Source organism: Zingiber officinale, chromosome 1A, assembly GCF_018446385.1.
Source record: "Zingiber officinale cultivar Zhangliang chromosome 1A, Zo_v1.1, whole genome shotgun sequence".
NCBI classification, from domain to species: Eukaryota; Viridiplantae; Streptophyta; class Magnoliopsida; order Zingiberales; family Zingiberaceae; genus Zingiber; species Zingiber officinale.
Genome location: NC_055987.1, coordinates 21,057,269 through 21,079,108, shown reverse-complemented (window position 1 = coordinate 21,079,108; position 21,840 = coordinate 21,057,269). Strand labels below are relative to the sequence as shown.

Below are 21,840 nucleotides of genomic sequence, written 5' to 3'. Positions count from 1 at the left end.
CTGCGGTGATCGAACAAATCCTCGATCGCGGTAATGGATATTTATTTTGCTCGTTTCAACGTAGTCAATCATAATCTCATGGTCTTGTCTTTCTTCTTGACAATAGGAAGGAGAACCCATGGGTGAAACACTAGAGAATAAATCCCTGCTAAAGCTCACGGGTTGAACCTTGACCTTGACTCTTTTGGTGCCGTACGATCGGACTTCGATGTCGGCGGTTCTCTGGAATCGTCAATAGCGAACTCCAGCCTCACGGGAGGCAAACTGGCAGCTCCTGCACGAAATACATCCGGGTACTCCGGCGCGTCGGAGTCGGCTGAACTACTCGTCTCGGTCTTGATCCGACGATGACGAAAACCAAAGCGGTAGTAGGGCGCCAGCCTTCAATCGCCAAAATCGAGATCCGAATCTCTCAGTGCAGTGAAACTCCACGAGGTTGGTTCGGAGCGGAAGGTGACCACCTCGGCAGCGATCAACGGTAGCATGATACAGCGTGAATCCGTACCAGAATGATATCGAACTCGACCATCTCGATACTAGAAGATCTACGTAAGTATCATGTTGCCAAAGTCTAGCAGGCAACCTCGATCTCTGGGTGGCGTCTAAAGTATCAGAGACTAGGGAGCGATCGATCGATGAACCTAACGGAGGGTAATCTACGATCTCGCGTAAAGTGCGGGATATAAAGAATACGAACTACCGATGTCAATCAAAATATTGATGATAAATGCATAAATAGAAATCGTACAGCATGCGGATCCGTCGGCCGAGCATCCTCTCTCGGTAATCGCATGAACACGACAACCGGTCTCGGAGGAGGAGGTGGTAACATCACTTGGCGTAAGCCCGGTACAGATATGTGCCATAAGCATGTGAGGATGAGAGGATGGTGACCCGTCTTGTGCATTTGGTACCCGAGCATCGCCCGTCGGATAATAAGGTCTGACAAAACTACGGTGCTACGAAGCACTGAGTACTCCCCAAGGCATGCCAAATCTTTGTCGGCTCTCTGTGGTGTGAAGATTGGCTTACGCCCTCCACGATATGTCTATTGCGTCCACTCGACTGACTCCGGGAGCGGTGTCTTTGAGCCTTGACATCTCGGCTCCGGCTGCTGCAAAGCAAACGTCCAACAGGAACGCCGGGTGAGGTGATCTCTGATCCACATCTCGAAACAATGAGTATCACACAGAAGGTGGTTGTCGGAGAGGAAAGCATCTTGAGGGAAGAAGAGGCTGATTTACGAAGAGACCATACGATGCTATCAGTACGACCGGTGCAGCTGATTGCTCACGAGGCTCACAGCCGAGTCTGAGTCTGACATTCGATGTCGGACCGTATGCTTTCTTTTCAACCGCGAACAGCTTATCTCTTTCTGTCGTGGCTCGATTCAATGCATCGAGTAGGATGTAATCCCTAATCTAGCAAGCCGTGCGGATGCGACATCAATCCATCAATATGCATGCATGTGCGGTTACGTCCTCATGACTAACTGCATGACAAGAGCCACCGGGAGGAATCATATACTGGTCCGCGGTTGTTACGCCTCGAGACTAAATCTGTGTGAGACGAGTCAGTAGAGATGGAAAGCGGCTCTCAAAAGCCTCTACTCAACAGTCCATGGACGCTAAGCTCACCAATAATAGAGCATTGAGTAACCACACCGATATTAGCTCGAAGTAAATGGTAGCGGCTGCTTTCTCCCAGCAAGCCCGTATAAGAAACTCCATAGTCTCTATCGGAGCCATACTCGGATCAAGATCTCCGGAAAAGAGTGAAGCAGTCTTCATCAACTCGGCCCGGTCTTTGGAATCCTAGCATGACAGTCGTCGCTATCGATGAGTATGTGGACGGAGCTGCGAACCGGGCGGAAACGGGCGATATCTGGGTGGTACAGATAAGTAGAATAAACGAGGAGGAACTCCCGATCGTCTTGTTATATGTATATCTGGGGCGTAAGTAGGCCTTGTCAGGGAACAAAGTGGTGGCAAGCTGAGGTACGGTAGGAAAAGGTGGGATATGGTGCACTCTTTTCTTGTAGGCAGCTGGGTCTGGAGTGCCGGTGGGTACCTGTAGGTCAGTGGTGGTGGCCTTTGAATACGTCGTGGCTTGGCGGCGGGGCGTCGGGTACCTGATGGTACTCTGATGATGTCCGCGTGGGCGGATACCAGGTGGATACTGTCGGTTGTGGCCAAAGTAGGTATCTCTGAGAGCTATCGGGATTTGAGGCCGTCTCGGCCCCTGGCGTCTGAGCATCACGGCCCTCGGCTCACTAATGGGCATCTCTGCGTATCCGAGATCCGAAGTAGTCTCACTTGCGTGGAACGGCCACGCGTCGTGCGTAATCAGTGGATCGCTCTGTCTAAATTAAATTCTGAGATATTACTACCGATATAACAAACATAAAATAACAACATACCTAATTCTTTATGGAGATGTTAAGTATTTTGTCCGGTTCCCATTTGACCTCGAAATTCCGAGCACGCATATATGGCAAATCGAAATAAATCGGCGAAATCAAATATAACCATATCGAAAATCCGATAATGCCGGTTTGACTCAAGCACAGCTAACAAAATATCCGAATACCAAAACGGTGTCAGATAAATCTCCAAAAGCAGTATCCACTGCTGCGATACTGCAATAAATTGGTATCGGATAAATCCAAAATCGAAATCGAAACAAAGATCGTATAAGCGTACTCACGATACCACTAAATTGTCACGCCCCGAGGAGGTCCTGTCAGAAAATTGGACATCTCCCTGCTGACGACCTATCGAAATTTCTTAAATACTCGATGGAATCATAACAATAAATAAAATCAATCACCAGGTTTATATATATATTAACGTCTGACACAACCATGATAATAATACTGACTCAAATCCACCCTACTCGACTACACTCGTGTAAAGCCCAAATCGATTTTTCTTACCTCTACTGCTTGATGAATGTAGAATAAAACCAAATCGATTTCATCGACATCGTAAAATCCATACAACGTCCATGGGTGGAATAAATCTAAAACATAACAAGTTTTAAATAGTCTAGAACAAAAGAAACCAAAGCGAAACGAATCCTATCCTCGGTGCGGGGACCGTGAAGAACTCTCTGGCGATCAACCGAAAATATCAACAATGGGCGGGGTGAGTCGACACTCGCAGTCTGATTGATATGCAGTAAAGAAACAACACTAGCTAATCACGTAACATCTCTCGATAAAAGATAAGAACGAAATAAGCAGGAGAATCTGATCTAACCGGTCAGCAGTCTGGTCAAACATCAGGGGATAAGGAATCATGTGTCATAACATAGGTATCGAACAATATCACGGTATAAATCGTGAAACCTGACAAACACACGATAAATAAATGATCACGATAATGCCACGTCCTGGTCACCCCGGACGATCATCTCATACAAAAGTGAGGCCGAGTGGGTGGGACATGTCGTCACTACTCGATGGTGGCCAGTGGGAGGATCTTTGTCGAGTACACCTATCCTCCTACCCCAATCATAAGATGGGGGCCTTGATGCTCTCGACTCCACTGAGCGGGAGGAATCCTGGATAACACGTTGTGTCAGCTGCGGACCAGCGGTGCCTAATGAGTCCTAATGCGACACACTCGTCCCGATGGCCACAACCCATGGTGGTGGTGTGTTGAGATCCGTATAGCGGCGCATGCTTTCAGCAATAATGGGCGGACTATCGCTCATGCGATCATCTGAATCTGATGATGCATGGCGATAACCATATAAACATCCCGACCTAATCCGTATATATGAAAAGTGCACCCTAGAATACGAATCATATCGAATCAAAGGTACACAGAAGGTATAAAAACCTAGGTCCTGAACATGGTCAAGCATGGCATATCACTACCCCTATAAGCATGTATAAACAGGTAAAATATACCTGAGATGCAAAAACCCAATCAATCAATCAAGCATGTAAGATTTGGGTAGTGATTAACCGAAACAGATAAGAAACACAATTAATGCAACATGTTAATTTAATTACTAAGCATATCAAATGACATAAGTCAAAAGTACCCGCCTCCAATAGGAATGTCCAAATCTGACATCGAGCTACTCGTCTCGCGTCAAAGTCCTAAGTCACGAACAAATAAATATATTTTATTTAGCTATATTTTACATAAATAGCTAAATAAATTCTTAAAAATTATTTAGGGCAAAACCCTAAACCAACCTACTAACCATATATTCCAAATTCACTACAAAATGTATCACGATCCTACACTTTACCTCAAATCACAACCGTTGATTGTTGCCGATCGTTTACTGCTGAATTGAGAGCTGCAGAAATAGGGCAACTGCTGGAAACAAAACAAGCAATCAAATCAACAATTTCCTTCCAAACCATGTTCCCAAAAACATAACCACTACAAACCTATACAGAAAATGCTACTTCATTTTCTACAAATCTGATGCCAACCACAGCTTGATTAACAAACTCACCTACTCTGTATCGGAGGTGCAGCTAGTGCTAAGGCAGAGGTAGGGCAGAGGGGTTCGCTGTGGAGAAACAAACTCGCATTCGGAAGTGGCACGCCAAGGAAGAACCAGGGTTTGATTCGTTGTTCTTGGCCGGATGTAATCCAAGCAGAGACGCACTGGCGAAGATGGGAAGAGGGAAAAAGGCCATGGCACTGTGGTGGTCGGCGCTGAGGCTAGGGCATAAAGGAGGGCCGGCAGTGTCGGGCAGTAGCAATGTCGCGTCGGAGAAGAAGCAACCGGCTTCCCTTGGCTCTCGTCGGCTGGCGAAGATGGATCGGCTCGGAGAAGAGTGGGTCGGCAGTGGCTCACGCGACGCCGGGGCTTATGCTGTGGAGTCGACGTCGCTGCTGTGGAGAAGAAGAGAAAAAGAAGTGCCGAGGGGACGAACGACTGTCGGAGGCGAGGCAGTGAGAAGGAGGCGTCGGCGGCGCACGGCTAGGGCACGGCAAGGAAGTGAGGAAACCGCCTCCTTGCGGTTGCGGTTAGGGCAAATTCGCCGTGAGGGGGAGAAGGCGCGGGGAAGAAGAGGACTCGGCGAGATTTGGGTGAGGACACGGGAAAAACGAAAAATAAAAATAAGAAAAAGAAAAAGAATTAGGAAAAGAAAAATAAAATAAACTTTTCCTTACTTAAATGGGTAGCACAAACAGGCTTTTTTTTCCGGTCCCGTTTTTATCCCCGTTAACTCGTCCGTTCGAGCTCCGAAAAATTCCCGAAAAATGTCCAAAAATTCCGAAAAATTCCCTTATTAATATTCGCCTATTTTCGGTATTTTACAGTCCTAGTTTGATGTTCTTTCTCCTCCGAAGTCACTCGAAAGTGTATTCTTCATCCATTTTTGCTCCATATCACGTCATGTCAATGAAAACAAGTAAAGAGCAAATTTTTGAATAAAATGAGTGGAAGTATGACATAATAATGAAATAAGGTGCAATAAACATATATTATACTCATGAAATACAAATAAATGTGTGTCAAACAATGCCTAAGAACATATATTATCTACGTACATCATTGTTGCAGTAAACTGGCAATGCTTCAACAATGGTCAGAACCACTCCAAATTCAGAGATAAACTTCTTGATCCAAACCATTTCCTTTGCTGCTTCAAAAGTCGTAATGTATTCTGCCTCAGTGGTAGAATCTACAACAATATCTTGCTTAGAACTTTTTAACTTATTGAGCCTCCATTCAATGTAAATATGTATCTAGACTAAGACTTAGAGTCATCCTTGTTTGTGTGAAAATTGGAATCAGTATAGCTGCGTATAATCATATCACCCTCTCCATATACCAAGAACACATCATTAGTTCTTCTTAAGTACTTAAGGATTATCTTGACAACCACCCAATGAATCATGCCTAGACTGGTATTTGCTCGTGACACTCATAGTGTACAATATATCGGTCCTCATACATAACAAAACATACATAATAGATCCCATCATAGACACATATGGTACCTCATTCATGTAAATCCTATTATCTTCAATTCATGGGCAAATAGACTTCAAAAGATGAATTCTATGTCTCATGAGTATGAAACCTTTCTTGAAGTTTGACATGTTAGACCGCTTTAGTATTCGGTCTATATATGTAGATTACGAAAGACCAAATAATCATTTTGATCTATCTATATAAATCTTAATCCCGAAGATATAGGTTGATTCTCCCTTATTTTTCACGGAGTATATTTCGGACAACTAAATTTTAATTAACTGTAGAATAGGTATATCATTTCCTATAAACAATATGTCATCGACATACAACACTAGAAATACTATCATACTCCCACTAACCTTCTTGTATGCACAAGATTCGTCAGGATTTTATCAGAAATTAAACTCTTTATTACCTCATCAAAATGGATATTTCAACTCCGGATGCTTGCTTTAGTCCATAAATGAACTATTGAAGCTTGCATACTTTATCTCTTTCAACATATATGAAATACTCGGGCATCATATACACGTCATCGAGCAGGTTTCATTAAGGAAAGTTATTTTCATATCTATTTGTCATATCTCATAATCATAATGAGTCGATATGACTAGAAGCATCTGAATGGATTTAATCATAGTTACTAGTTCATAGCTACTAGTGAGAGGATTTCACCATAGTTAACAAATTACCTTTGACGATAGCCTTTCATAATTAATCTCACTTTTAAGGTAATTACATTATTATCCATGTTAATTATCTTCTTGAAAATCCACTTGCACCCAATGGGTGTGATGCCTTCAGGTGGATTTACCAAGTTCTAAACTTGGCTTTCATATATGGAATCCATTTATGATTTTATAGCTATAAGTCATTAGTCTTCTTCTAAAATTTTCAGAACTTTTTCATAATCAGTAACTTCCTCAATATCAATGTGTAACACATCATTCTATTCACTTATGTGAGATTCATATCTCACATGAATATTGTGTGTCCTACTTGATCTATGAAGAGATAGTGTCTCAGTAGGTTCAGTTGATAACTATTGGTGCAGGAAGCATCAGACGATCGAATTTGTATTTTAATAATGGCAAAGGGCTTCAAAGTTAAGTTGTCTTAATGTCTAACAATTTGAACTAAGTGTGCATGAAAATCTTAGGTAAAGGAAAGTCCTAGTTACGGTTACACAGATGGAAAGTTCTAACTGCGGTTAGGCAACGAAGTCCTGGTCTGGGGAACTGAGCTAGGTCTTGGTGGGTCGAGGACTTTAGGCAAAATTGTAGAGTCGATGACTCTAGGTGAAAATTCTGGTGGTTGCGGACACTAGATGGAAGACTGGACCGGTCGTGGAGCAGACGTCTAACATAAAGTCCTAAAGTCTCAAACCTTGAGAAAAAGTCCAGACGACCCGGAGGATTGGTCTGGCAAAAGGTAATTTCTCCTGAGAGGAGTAGGTGAGGATGCGTTCCCCGAAAAGGGATAGGCGTAAATCTGACCTAGAGTTTCACCGAAACTCAAAGTCAGGACCGGATAGTCCAAAGGCTGTCAAAAATTATCATTCTTTAAATATTATTTACCTAGACTAACCTTGTTTTGCAGAAAATACAAGTAGAAAATGGTGGTTCGGGCGCTCGGAGGTAGTCTCGGCACCCAGAGCTGCTCCGGGCACCCAGGGTGCCTTCAGTGAAGAGGCGCCCTGGAGGGGCGCTTGGCTAGACACCCTAGTGGTCCAGGCGCCTGGACTGCTCAAAGTTGATCTTTACAGCAAGCTGGCATGCACTGATTAGCGGGGCTACATATGTTGGTTAGTCCTAGGAAAACGTACCGATTCCACTGTATAAAAATTTTTTGTACAAGTGTCGAACCTTTGCTTAAATAACCTATTGTGTTCTTTAGAAGTTAAATTATGAATCACAAACGGAACTTAACATCATTGATTTCAAATTTAACTTATCTGTTCTTAATGGTTTAGATTTGAATCGCAAGTGGAGCTTAACACTATTGATTCAAATCCACCTATGTTATTAATTCCATTAAATATTAATTTCCAAAATTGGCTTCCAGGACTGCATGGCGAGACACATAGCCTTCTTGGATATGGGAGCAACCACCACCGCCTAGACAAAGCCTTTTAAGGAAAGCTAATATTTAATTTCCTTAAATAACTCTAGGTTAACAAAAAAAAATCGAATCACAAATCGAAAAAGAAGAAAACACAAACTCGAAAAACTAATTCGAAAAACTAGATCTAATGCCTCTTGTGTTTGGAATTCTTACAAAGAAAAATAACTAGCATGATGCGAAAAATAATTACTAATTATACATTCTCTTTGTATGCTAATGACCTCGAGATCTTCTGCCGTATTCCTCGCCTCACCTTGGATGTCGTGTGGGCAACGATCCTGACCTCGAGATCTTCTGCCGTATTCCTCGCCTCGCCTTGGATGTCGTGTGGGCAACGATCCTTCAAGATGAACACCACCCAAAAGCTTCCTTCCTCTTCCTCTAAAATCTGGCCACCACTACCACCAAGGAGAAGAGAGCAAGGGAAAGGAGAAGGAGAAGGGGTCGGCCACACCAAGATCTCCAAGCAAGAAAATAAGAATTGTTGTGCCTCATGAAGCCTTCTCACCCCTTCTTTTATAATACTTGCCCAAGGCAAATAAGGGAAGAATTTTTATAAAAATTAAAATCTTCCTCTAGCTTTTCTTTTTCCTTTTTAATTTTCCTTTTCTTTCCTCTTGATTGAATCAATCACCAAAAATAAATTTGATGATTTTATTTTTTTTAATATGGTCGGCCACCTTGCTTGGGCACCAAGCAAGGGTGGCCGACCCCCATAAGAGGAAAGGAATATTAATTAATTTTTTTTAATAAAATTTTACAAGAAGAAAAACTCTTATAAAATTTTACAAGCTCTCTTTCCTAAAGTAGGAGTTAAAAAGGAAAGTTCTAAAAATTAAAACCATGTTTTAAAATTTAAAACTTCTCTTATAAAATTTACTTTTTTAACATGGTGATAGAAAATTTAAATTTTAAAACTTATCTTCCTTTTTTTCTTAAACCATGGGCATGGTTAAAAAAGGAAAGTTTCAAAACTTTTAAAACTCTCTATTAAAACATGTGGCCTAATTCAAATAAGGAAAGTTTTAAAAATTAAAATCTCTCTTTTAAAACTTATAGTTTTCTATAAAGAGAAGATTTTAAAAATTCAAAACAACCCTCCTTGTTTGAATTATTGTGGCCGACCCCTACTAGCTTGATCACCAAGCAATAGGACCGGCACCTTGGAAGAGGATGTGGGCGGCCCTTGCTTGGTCACCAAGCATTGGACCGGCCCCCTTCTTGGATACCAAGAAGAGCTTTACATTTGGATGAACTTGAGGTTATAATGAGGCTACGACAAGGACCTAGAGGAGAAATTGGTTTTGACCTTCTGATGAGCTTGAGTATCCCGTGTTCGCCCCGAACACACAACTCAAGTTCATCGATAATAACTCATTCCACTAGAGAGTTATTATCGCACTACCGCACCAATCCCAAATTACATTATGGACTCCTTCTTATCATGAATGTGTTAGTCTCCCTGTGTTTAAGATTACGAATGCCCACTAATTAAGTAAGTTACTAACAACTCACTTAATTAATATCTAGCTCCAAGAGTAGTACCACTCAACTTCATTGTTATGTCGGACTAAGTCCACCTGTAGGGTTTAATATGACAATCCTTATGAGCTCCTCTTGGGGACATTCTCAACCTAGATAGCTAGGGCACAGATTCCTTCTATAATCAACAACACACACTATAAGTAATATCATTTCCCAACTTATCGGGCATATTGATTTATCGAGCTAAATCTCACCCTTTGATAAGTCAAAGAAATAAATATTAAATATATGTGCTTGTTATTATATTAGGATTAAGAGCACACACTTCCATAATAACTAAGGTCCAGTTCTTTTATTAAGTAAGTACAAAAAAAACTTACCTAAATGGTCATACTCAATACACTTAGAGTGTACCAGTGTAATTTATTAATCAAGATAAACTAATACTTAATTACACTATGACTATTCCGATGGTTTGTTCCTTTGTATCTTAGTCGTAAGCAACTGTTTATAATTTATAAAGAACCGACAACATGATCTTCTGAGTATGACACCACACTCCATGTTATCTACTATATAAATTAATTGAACAATTATATTTAACAAATAAATGCAGATATTGACCAATGTGATTCTTTTATTTCAAAATAAATATTTACAAAAATTAGACTTTTAGTATACACTCCAACAACATCACGATCTGAGAGCCCTGGGTGGTCCGGGTGCTCGGAGAAGGATAAATTTTACAGATAAAGTTTCAATGAGAGCATGCCACATCAGCCCTGTGGGGGCATATAGGGGAGGTTCCAGGTGCCCAGAGTGGGCTATGAAAGGAGGATTCAACCAACACTTCAAACACAATATTCCAAACAACTCCCACTTTTATGTGCTGCTCAAAAAATGCCTCCACGGTGCCTAAAAACTGCTCTGATGATGACTGCACTGAAGATTACATTCTCAAAGTTGTCAGTATTCTTTACTTTTCTAATTACTTGTAATCATTTGGAATTGAACTTGTACTCTTTATAGTTGATTAGTGATTTCCCATCAAAAGCACTATCATGTGCAGGCCTTGGAGTAGGAGTCACCACAGACTCCGAACTAAGTAAATCTTGACGTACTAGCATTGGATTTGTTTTCTTTTATTTATTCTGATGCTTTCTCTCAATTGTTCTTCGATTGTTTAAAATGAACATAAAAGTCACGAGCACTATTCACCCCTCTAGCGCAACGATCCTACAATAACTCATCATTATGAGTAATCAATTGTAGTTCTTGACTAGGTGTCTCTTCTGTGTTTATTGGAGTCTCTTAAACTTCTCAAGTTCAACTTCACTCTCACTATTTTCCTGTAAGAGAAACTCTTTCTCTAGGAATATAGTATACCTTAAACAAACACTTTTTATTTTAAAGAATGATAGAATTGGTAACCCCTAGTTTCCTTAGAGTATCAATAAATAAACACTTATCAAACATAGCATTCAATTTGTCTGATACAATCCTCTTTACATAAGCAGGACAATCTCAAATCTTCAAATAAAATAGGTTAGGTTTCTTACCAGTCCATTTCTCAAATAGAGTAGTAGATACAACCTTGGTCGGGACTCTGTTTAGCAAGTAAACAGCTATCTTAAGGGCATAATCCCAAAAGGCTTTGGGAAGACTTGTATGATTCATCATTGACCTAACTATGTCCAACAAGGTTCAGTTGCACCTTTCAAGTACACCATTGTATTGTGGTATATATGACGGAATTCATTGAGACAATATTTCATTGTTCCTTAAATAATCTTGAAACTCTTGACTTAAGTATTCACCACCTTGATTAGATAGAAGTATCATAATACTTTTGCCAAATTAATTTTCTACTTCATTTATGAATTCTTTAAATTATTCAAAGATTTAAACCTATATCTCAATAGATATATAAACCCAAATCAAGAGTGGTCATCGATAAAGGTAATAGAGTAGCTATAACCTCCTAATGCTCTAGTTGACACACTCCACATACATCGGCATGTATAAGGCTGAGTAACTCTCCCACTAGTTCACCTTTTCCAAGAAAAGGTAACTTAGTCATCTTTCCTTTTAAGCATGAGACACATATATCAAATGAATATAATTCAAATGATTCTAAAATTCCATATTTGTGTAATTCGGACATGTGTCTCTTACTTATATGGCCAAGGTGATAATGCCATGAGTAGGAGGTCAACTGGTCATCCTTTCGAGCACACTTGTTGCTCGTTTAGATATTAAATATGTCATTGGATATATCTAACATATAGACCCCATTGTAAAATGTTCCAGTTCTGTAAAGAATATCATTCAAAGTTATCTAACAATAATTGTTACTAAATATCAAATGAGAACCCTTTCTATTTAAACAAGAAATAGAAATAATGCTCTTTATTAATATAGAAATGAAATAATAATTATCTAGTTCTAAGATAAGTCCACTAGGGAGCTTCAACAAATAAGTTCCGATGGCTATAACTACAACCTTTGCTCATTTGCCAACTCACAAATTTGATTCTCCCTTGACTAGCCTTCTGTTATTTCTTAGCTCCTGTATGTTATTACATATATGTGAGTCATACGCTATATTCAATATCCAGGTATATGAGGAAATAGTATGACAATCAATAAAGAAGATATCTGAAGCAGATGAGGCATCAGATTCCATCTTCTTCTTCAGTGACTTAAGATCAATCTTGCAATATCTTCGCCAATGTCTCATCTTGCCATAATGGTGGCATGAACCTTTTGGAGCCGAATCTTCTTTCTTAGCCTTTTTCTTCCCTTTGGCTTGATACTTTGATTTCCTCTTAGAACCTTTCTTAGAGGAGTCAACTAACATCACAGTCGTATGTTCTTTCTTAACAGAAGGCTCTATAATCTTGAGCATGTTGATCATTTCGAGAATGGTGGATTCAAAGATTGTTCATCCGATAGTTCATCATAAATTATAAATAACTTTTAGGTAAACTATACAGAATTAAGTCAATACTTAATTCATGATCCATTGCAAAATTGAGTGATCTCAATCGCTCAATGTAGTCATTCATCTTTAATAGAAATTATACTATAGATGAACCCTCCTACATCTTTGAGTAAAAGAGAAGCTTAGAGATCTCGAACCTTTTATATTTAGCTTGCTCACCAAAAACTCACAAAGATGATAGATAATAATATTAGCATCCATATGCTCATGCTACTTCTATAGCTCAGGAGTCATTAAGGCTAGCATGATGCAACTAGCAAGCTCAGAATAAGCCGTATACTTCTAATGGGCCAACAATTGGTCCAAAGTTGCATCATCTCCTAGACTTGTCGGACGAGGCTCATCAAGGACATGCGTAAGCTTTTCAACCTTGAGAACACTTCTCAAGTTTCTAAGCCAGTCCAAGAAGTTTGACTCCGTCAATTTGTTCGAGTTTAAAATCAAATGCAAATTCAAAGACGTCATTATCAAATGATTAACCTAAAAATATAAAATCAAGAAAATATGAGAGAGATAATTTTACAATGTAAATGTAAACAATTTACATACATTTAAGAATCTTATTCATTTATCAAATTCAAGAGCCCTTACTTTGAATACGGGAGATCGTAGGTTTTTCTCCAAATAGGTTGATATTTACCATAGATAAGAACAACCTTAGAGTGAGTTCAACAAGTTATTCTTAGCTATGGTTGCAGGTATCACATATACTGATTATGTATTGCTTATACATAGCTATCTTATTATACTATCAACTAATTGAATATTCACATGAGCATTGGGTTGTTAACTCATTAACAAGTATACATCATATGTATATCACCCAATTCACCTTTATCCACATTAATCTTGGAGTGAGCCCAACAAGCTAATGGTTCAAGTTAAAACTGACTTATTAATCACGATATCATATCTCAATGGTTTAAACATATCTAATTTCAGGTCAAGCTTGGAGTGAGTCCAACAACTCAAACAAGAAATTAGACTCTGGTTCTCACCATATCAACGGAAGGTATAGATTATAATTTTTGACATAAGAGATTTTGGTCTCATCACATCATGCAAATGTACTATCTACATGACATCATACGCATGACATAAATGATGATATGACACATCACGCACATAATATAAATAATGATATGACACATCGTATGCATGACATAATTTATGATAGAATAAAATACAACTACTTAACATACAATATAGCATGAACATGATATTAACAATGTAATAGTATCATAATTTTATTTTGGAAATAAAATATGTCTTAAAAATTTGATTTCCATAAATCAAGATTTCTTTAATTAAATTAGGAAACAAATTTCTAAATTTAATTACATACTTTATCTAGGAAATCATTCTTAATCAAGAAAATCTAATTAATAATCTAATTAATTAAGAAATAATTTTCTAATTAATTAGGAAATATATAATTAGAATTTATTAATTAATTCAAAATCTTTTAAATTTAGAATTTTCTAAAATTATTTTAAAAACTTTCTAAAATTAGAATTTCTAACTAATTAGGAAAGTTTTCCAAAAATAGAATTTCTTAATAAAATAAGAAATTTTTTAAAATTAATTATATGACTAATTACGAACTATAAAATAATTTTACAATCATGTCGAAGCACGATCAAGCTCTGATACCACTGTTGGGGAGCCTAACATGAGTTCGTGCTTAAACACGTTTTATAAACATACGTAGTAAAAATTCAAAATAATAATAAATCTAATTTATTATAGCATACATACCACACGTATATAAGGATACATCTCATGTAGATATGATCATAATATAAAATTTTACTAAAATAACTTTACTCTAGGTATACTTGATGAATGATGCTAAGTGAAAAGGACATCAACCAAGCGACACTCTTGGAGCCTCGCCTCTATCCGTATCCAAGCCAAGCGATTGTCAAGATGGCTTCACAAAGCCATGAGTCTTATCTTCATCTTTGGTACTAGCCAATGATCGTAGACAACGTGATCTGAGAGAAGGATACAATCTTGATTCGTGTTGGACGGTCGAAACAATTCAACAACAACGAAGGGGATAAACGACGGCGGCAAGAGGTTCCAGAGGTCGGTAGGTGACTCCCAATGGAAGGGAAGCTGGCGGAAAACCCTTGGGCGGCAGTGGAGCATGAGGTACATGAGCTCCTCGCTGTTGTTCATGCGCATCTGGGAGGGAGCCCACTACCAGAGCATGAGTGTCTTCTAGTCAGTAGAAGGTTACTGGCTAGAAGGGTGGTGGTCGGCGGTGGCAGTATGGGCGGCGACGATGACAAGGAGAGAGAGAGGAGAAGAGGAGGGTTTTGATGAAAACCTAACAATTAGGTTTTTGATCAAAAGTTATTATTTGCTCTCCAATCTATATCAATATATAGATCTCCTAACGAGTTAGAGGAGCAGGTCCAAAACTCATATCCATTAACCCATAACCCATACCATTATCCTTAAGTTCATTCAAGACCAAACCAAGTTGGTTCAAAATCAAACCTCTTAGTTCAATAACCAATTTTTTTTTAATTAATACCAAACTAATTTGGTTTATAATTAAACCAAGAGGTTCCATCTTGTATTCAAAAAAATATGGTCTATTCACGCTTCCATTCTGATAAAATATCTTCCATATTTGCCCTTTGTTTGGTCCAACCAGACTGAGTTTTTTCTTGATATGATAATCTAATTCTCAAACTCGTTTTAAGTCCTTTGGATAAACTTATAGTGCATGTGACCCAATAGATTCTCGGTTATATTGGTCGTCCATAATTAATCATTAATTATGGATCGATCATGAATTACACCTTGTATTAAATCATAACCCCCAATTGACCGAAAAATCAAATGGTTGATTTTAGAACTACTTCTGAACCTTTCAGTAGCTACAGAGAGTTATGTCTCGTTCCTTTTACTCATCTTATAACCACTTGGTTCAGGACATGGTTTATATGTCAGTCCCTACTAGGCTGGCTATGTCACACTTATCCCAAGTAATATTTCCTTGTCCTATGAATTCAAATTACTTGTAAATGTGTCCAAGAGTATAATATTCTTAATATGTGATATTTTGGCTAAAGACTTTGAGTAACAATCTTGACAAATAACCATAGGGTATACATCTTCTCATAATAAGTGGTGAATTCTCTAGGAGCCATCTAAATACCTTTGGGTACTTTGACTTATGCCCAATCATCATGGGGTCATACCTCTATGGAGATATTTGCTTAGGATGTCAAAGTATAAGTCTTCATAACCAAGGTGACTTGAATATCTCAAGTTAAAAGAAACTCACATTTAAGTTGTACTAAGAGCTTCATTGACATATCCATATATGTAGAGAACAATATAAAGTCTTACAGCAGGTCACTCCAATGAACTAGTTACCATAACTAGCATTTACATTTAACTCTCAATATCTCAATATCTCCATCCAGTGAGAAACAGCTACTTGGTTAGACCAAGGAGTATAACTCATGCTAGTCTCACAAAATTAATGATGTCCTACATCAATTCGTTGACCAGGAAAGATTTCAATATATTCATAATTACATATGTAGAGATGCTCACTATTTATGATCTAATTACAAGTCCTCTCATGTTATGAATCATATTGCAGATATTCAATTAGTGAGTTTAAGATCTAATCACATGCATTAAATATATACACTTAATTAATGAATCTTTATTTTTCCAATAAATAATACAAATAATAAGTTGATTGTCTTAGAACACTTCTCAAATATAACACAGTTCCTAAGTAAGCAGAGAAAAAATCTTCATTAACCTCGCCAATAGAACTTAGTAGTTCAGTTGTTATTTTAAAGTTCGATGAGAGAAAATCTAGTTATATTGCACGCTCTAGTAGGGCAGGGCAGGTTTTGTGGAAATCGTGGGCACTAATGGTAGCGAGGGCCTCAGAAAATTGTGGCTAGACTGGAGGCGAGCATTGAGCATCAAGGTGATGATGTACGCCTTGATCTTCTCCTTCTTGGGGGTGATGAAGAGCTAAAGAGGGGAAGTGGCGAATCTGGGGTGCTTTGCGGAGTCAGAGAGGGAGACTCTAGTAGCATGGTGAGGCTGCTTAGTTGCATTCTCTACCTCTGGATTGACCTCCAGAGTAGGGGTCTCACCAGGGATCGCTCGATTAATAAGAATGGCAGGGATAACCATCTCATTGATGGCTTCGACAAACTTCACACCATCATCCTCGATCGCAACAGCCTTTTCCTTGATAGGCACCAATTGGGTAGGTAAATGCTCCTCCCCTACTAGTGGAGCAGGCTCCTCGATAGCTGGCTTTGGAGGCTCCTTCATAGCTTCCTCTGCTTCTTCTCCTTAGCCTCAGATATGGTCTCCTAAACAACATAGTCGGCAAGAATCTTGGGTTCATCGACGGCTCTATTCAACTTTGCAAAAGTGTTTGAAAGGCCATCATTATCTTATAGATAACTAAAGCCTTCAACCTCATTTGTATCAAGTCCTCTAAAAGGAATAATTTCTTCTCTATCATGGATGATAGGAAAATAATACTCACAATCAATCCTGGTTAAGCTTGCATTGACACTTTCATTATCTTTGAAAACGTCTAAGTCAATATCCTCCACGATCACTTTGCTAAAGCATGCATATTGTGAGACATCAAATAGAGTGTTATCCCTTTCAAATTTGGATTCTTTAGTGTCAAATTCTTCCAAATCATCTTCAAATCAGTCTAGGTCATCTCGGACATCAAAGATATCATCCTCCATGGAGAAACCTAATCGTCTATAGAACAAAGTTTAAGTGTACCCAAAAGGAAGAAAACAATTTTTCATCTTCTCCCAATCCTTTATCTTGATTTTGCCCTATTTGTCTTATGAGTGTTGCAAGTGCTCCCACCACACCATTGCTCGATCCGTGAGTTTGATGATAATCAACTTCATCTTCATCCGATCCGAAACTTACTTATAGTCGAAGATCTACTCCACTTTGTTAATCCAATCAACAAAATTCTATCTGTGATGCACTAAAAAATTTGGGTAGATCAACTCAAAACTTGAGGTATCCATGTCGATCCTCTCGATCACATACCTCATGATCTACATGATCTCACACCCCCGTCACCAGCGTTAGGTTAAATCTACAACTTGCCTTTGTAAATCCTCAATTTTGTTATGTGTACTACAACTATGGTGCGAAGCTTCCTCAGTCGGAACCTACCTATTGTTGTGACCTCAACCATGATCATAATGACCTTTTAGTGGATCTGATGCTTGACTTTTTCAATCAGAACTTGCTAGCTCTAATATCAACTGATGCCAGACATGATAGCAATCTACGGGCCGATGAGAAGGGGAAATTGAGGAGCAAACAATAAGAGAAACTGCCATCCTTCATATTTTCCAAAAAAAAAAAAAAAAAAACTATTTAATAATCGAGAATAATTTCTCATACAACTAAATGGATACTTATATAGACTCCAATCCTAGGACACAAAGAAAGGAAAGAAGTACTAACTTATAGACCTAAATTCCTAACTTGTACTAACTTATTTTTATTTGAGGGGTGAATAGTGACATGCAAATGAAAATGATCTTTTCTCTTGTTAACGACTTAGCAAGGACACACACATTAAAATAAGATGAACACATAAAAAGAAAAGAGGGCACGAGAAATTATTTGGTTACAACTCTCGGGTTATTACTCTAAGAATGATGTGGAGAAGCCTCTTCGAAAATGACCCGGAGGCGAAGAAGCCTCTTACAATGGTTAAGCATGAGAAGAATAAAATAGAATTGAAAGGAAATGAATACAAGTGTGTGTTATACGTGTTTTGTTCTTCAAGTTTCAGTCCTATTTATAGCCTTCATCTCAATCTGACCATTGTGCTGCCGTGGCATCTCTGGTCGACCAAACCCTCTCCGACCGCCTAGACTATGCCAACGTGTTCTCAAGCTTTATCTGCTTCGACAATGGCTTAATAACGACTTTGGATAACTTAGCCCCTTCCGATCGACCAGAGGCTCTCAAATCACTTGGAAACTTGTTGACATGGTTGTTCTAATTTGTTTCGACAACGACTCCTACTGAAGTGGCAACGAGAGTTCTTCTCAATCACCTAGAAATGGTCAACCTTAGACTTGACAATTTTCTAATTTCACCTTCTCCTATTGCCTAGATGATTCGCGATTGTCTAGACATGTTGTCCAGACATCGTCTCACACAGTCTTTCTTTCGATTTCTCATCCCTCTGATGCTCCTAGCCCTTCTTGCTCGCTCACATGTATCCTTCTTTTTCCGCCGAAGTACTTTTTCATAGTTCCTCATCCCTCAGATGTACCAAGCCCGTCGGCTTCTTTTCTTTGCCATCATTCTCGCTCATTTACGTCTTTTACCACGGACACCTGCTTATTTTCCTAAGTCCCTTTACACTTAGACATACATATTAAAATACAACAGGGCCTAATGTTAAAATTATTTAACAACATATCAAGACTCCAGTAACAGTCTAACACCTTTGTGAGACAAGGAAAATGAAAAGAAGCTCCAATATTGGCCATCAGTTGAGTATTGGAACCTTAGCTCTGATCCTATTTTGTTGGAGAGAATAAACATGAGGATTTTTATAGAGAGAAAGAGAATGGAGGAGAACTCAATAACACTTATTTCCTTAATCTTCTTGATTAATTAAAATGTCAAGTACAAGGACATTTATACCTACACAGATACTCTTTGAGAGACATATACAAAGTGACATTTTAAAAGGCACTTTTTTCATGACTGGATGCTAAAAATATACTATAGGAATATAGTCTAGAGTAAATGAATGAATGTTATTCATTCCTAAACAAAAAATTAAGTTTATTAATTTAAACAGTTTTATGGTCTTTAAAGTATTGGATTTGGAAGTGTGGTAATTTTCAAAGAACATAAATTTTATTGCCTATGGTTTAGTTTCTAGAGATATTTATGTACACAAGTATTAATGGAGTAGTGGGAAAAATTGAAAGAAAACACATGAACAATTGGGATGGATCGATGCAGGTGAGGAGATAGTGAGGTACGAGAGTCCACGGCCCCATCTGGGGATTCACCGGTATGTTTTTGTGCTATTCCAGCAGGTGAGTGTGGTGCAAACAACGGTGTTCGCGCCGGGATGGCGCCAGAACTTCAACACCAGGGACTTCGCCGAGCTCTACAACCTCGGATTGCCGGTCGCCGCTGTCTACTTCAACTGTCAAAGGGAGTCCGGTAGCGGTGGAAGGAGGATGCTGTAGCTTGCTTGCGTGCTACCGATTATATGAACCGGCGTAGCCTAGCTGCAATAATTATTAGGTACGCAACGTTCGTGGATCAATTGCATGCATGCAGCCATTTCTTCCGATTTGACATAGATCTGTAGTCGTGAAACATTATTTGATTGCGGTTTTGTTTGTTTGCTATATTATGAATGATTGATTCTTAGACAAATTGGATTAGTTGTTTACTAGCATGTTTAATGCTTACATAATTTAATCTGTATATTATATAATTACAAGCTTAGTTGAGTAAGCAACTTTCGACTTGATTAATAATGTGTTGATTACACCACATTCTAGCACGGGAAGCAGAGCCCATGGTCATTGGGGTCACTTGTTTCCACATTATGAAGAATTATGAATTAAGAAAGATACATTATATTAGTTTTTCAAAACATAATATTATTAAAAAAAACTTCAAAAATAGTTTAAATGCAAAAATAATAATAATAAAGGTTAAAAGGCATAAAAAGAATCACAATCTTCACTTATCTCGTTTACCATTCTACTTGCATTGTCAACTCTCTTGATGTTGACTTTCCTTTACTATTTATACTTGTTAAGGTAACGCTTGAGATCTTATATACCCAAGCACCAAGATGCATGGATTCAATCTCTTTGGCCATAAAAAGATGACTTCAATCTTTTTGATCAAAATAAAAGATACAGCATGAATTCTCTTTGACCATAAAAAGATGACTTCAATCTTTTTGATCAAAATAAAGATTCAGCATGTAAATAGGGAATGACAATCATTCACCTTTTCTTTAGTGCTTACCGAAAACTTCAGTCAGAACAGGTCAATCATCTCTAAAATTAGTCAGTTTGAAAAATTAAATATCTGGATTATCAAAAAAATTAATAATCATCCACCTTCTCCATTTGTTGTCTTCTTCATCCACCACTTGCATGGTTTCATCGGCATGCCGAATTATCCCACTCTAAGGCACCATACAAGTCACTGAACTTGCATAAGCACTTGGGTTAGATCACTATAAGTTGCTCGTAGACTTTTGACGCCTTCAAAATTATACATGTAAGGAAAGCATAATTAAAAATGTTGCTGAATGTTGCACCTCAGGCGAAACAAAAAATTTCATTCCAATGCTATTGAGGGGGCATCCTCAAAGAATTTCAAGAGTAGCATGGACCATAGCCCATCAGATAGAAGCCATGCTTCAGCTTTTCTCAATCTGGAGTGTTTATGTTTGCGTACTTAATGATAAACCAAAGTGATGCGATGCAAGTTGAGGTGAGATATGAAATTTGGAAATTTTACAAGGAAGGTTCTCTAACCGGTGTTTACTGTTTAAAAGAGAATAAGATTATTACTAGTGCAGTAAATTAGCTTATGCATAATTTTTGTAAGTAGGGAAAAAAATTCTAAGCACTTATGGTAGACAGATCAACAAAACAAGAGCACTACTAGAAACATCCTAAACTTGAAGATATGCAACACGGAATTAATATAACTCAAGTTATCCCGAGCAAAATCATCCAATGAATCAGTAAAGAACATTTCCAAATTGGCCATGCCAATACATCAAAAGAAAACATACAAGATTGCCAAAACAGATACAGAACCACAAGTTGGATCGGTTATAAGATATTGGCGATGCCACATAAAATAAAGGAATATCTTTTTAGAAATTATGACTATGGTTTATGGGGAAAATTTCCCCAAAACAAGAAGAAAATTCTGAAAATACATTTTCTTCTCTGTATGTTCTAAAGAAAACCTGTCACAAGCATATTCATTACAGAAGTTCCATCTCTAGAAACTATCTCCAGCCTTGCACATTGTATAGAAGTGGAATGAAACCCCACAACTGGTTGCAATGACATCAACCAGAGCCTTTGGGACATGAAAGTAAAATGTCAAGAATGTTAAATAGCACGAGCTCTTGAAAGTAAGCATCCATCCACGTATAACAAATTTGTCTGAAAGAAAAAGCAACTTTCACAATGAGGCACAGATAC

The 21,840-nt window shown here is 38.4% G+C and overlaps 1 protein-coding gene and 1 long non-coding RNA gene across 3 annotated transcripts in view; one reads left to right on the top strand and one right to left on the bottom strand.

Moving 5' to 3' along the window:
• Positions 1-20,048, top strand: part of LOC122020374 (protein HEADING DATE 3A-like) — a 51,342-nt gene extending 31,294 nt beyond the window's left edge. Inside the window, exon 4 of one of the 2 annotated variants that reach the window (XM_042578294.1) lies at positions 19,681-20,048. In XM_042578294.1, coding sequence (XP_042434228.1) covers positions 19,681-19,817 — 137 coding nt within the window. In that variant the 3' untranslated portion in view covers positions 19,818-20,048. Of the gene's footprint in view, positions 1-19,606 lie in introns of both variants that reach the window. The other variant, XM_042578286.1, reaches the window with a different exon arrangement.
• Positions 4,057-5,228, bottom strand: LOC122020390. Its single transcript, XR_006122209.1, has 3 exons — positions 4,480-5,228; positions 4,267-4,337; positions 4,057-4,111 (listed from the first exon to the last, which is right to left on the bottom strand). It is a non-coding gene; the product is annotated as an uncharacterized LOC122020390 (long non-coding RNA).
• Positions 20,049-21,840: the final 1,792 nt, after the last annotated feature.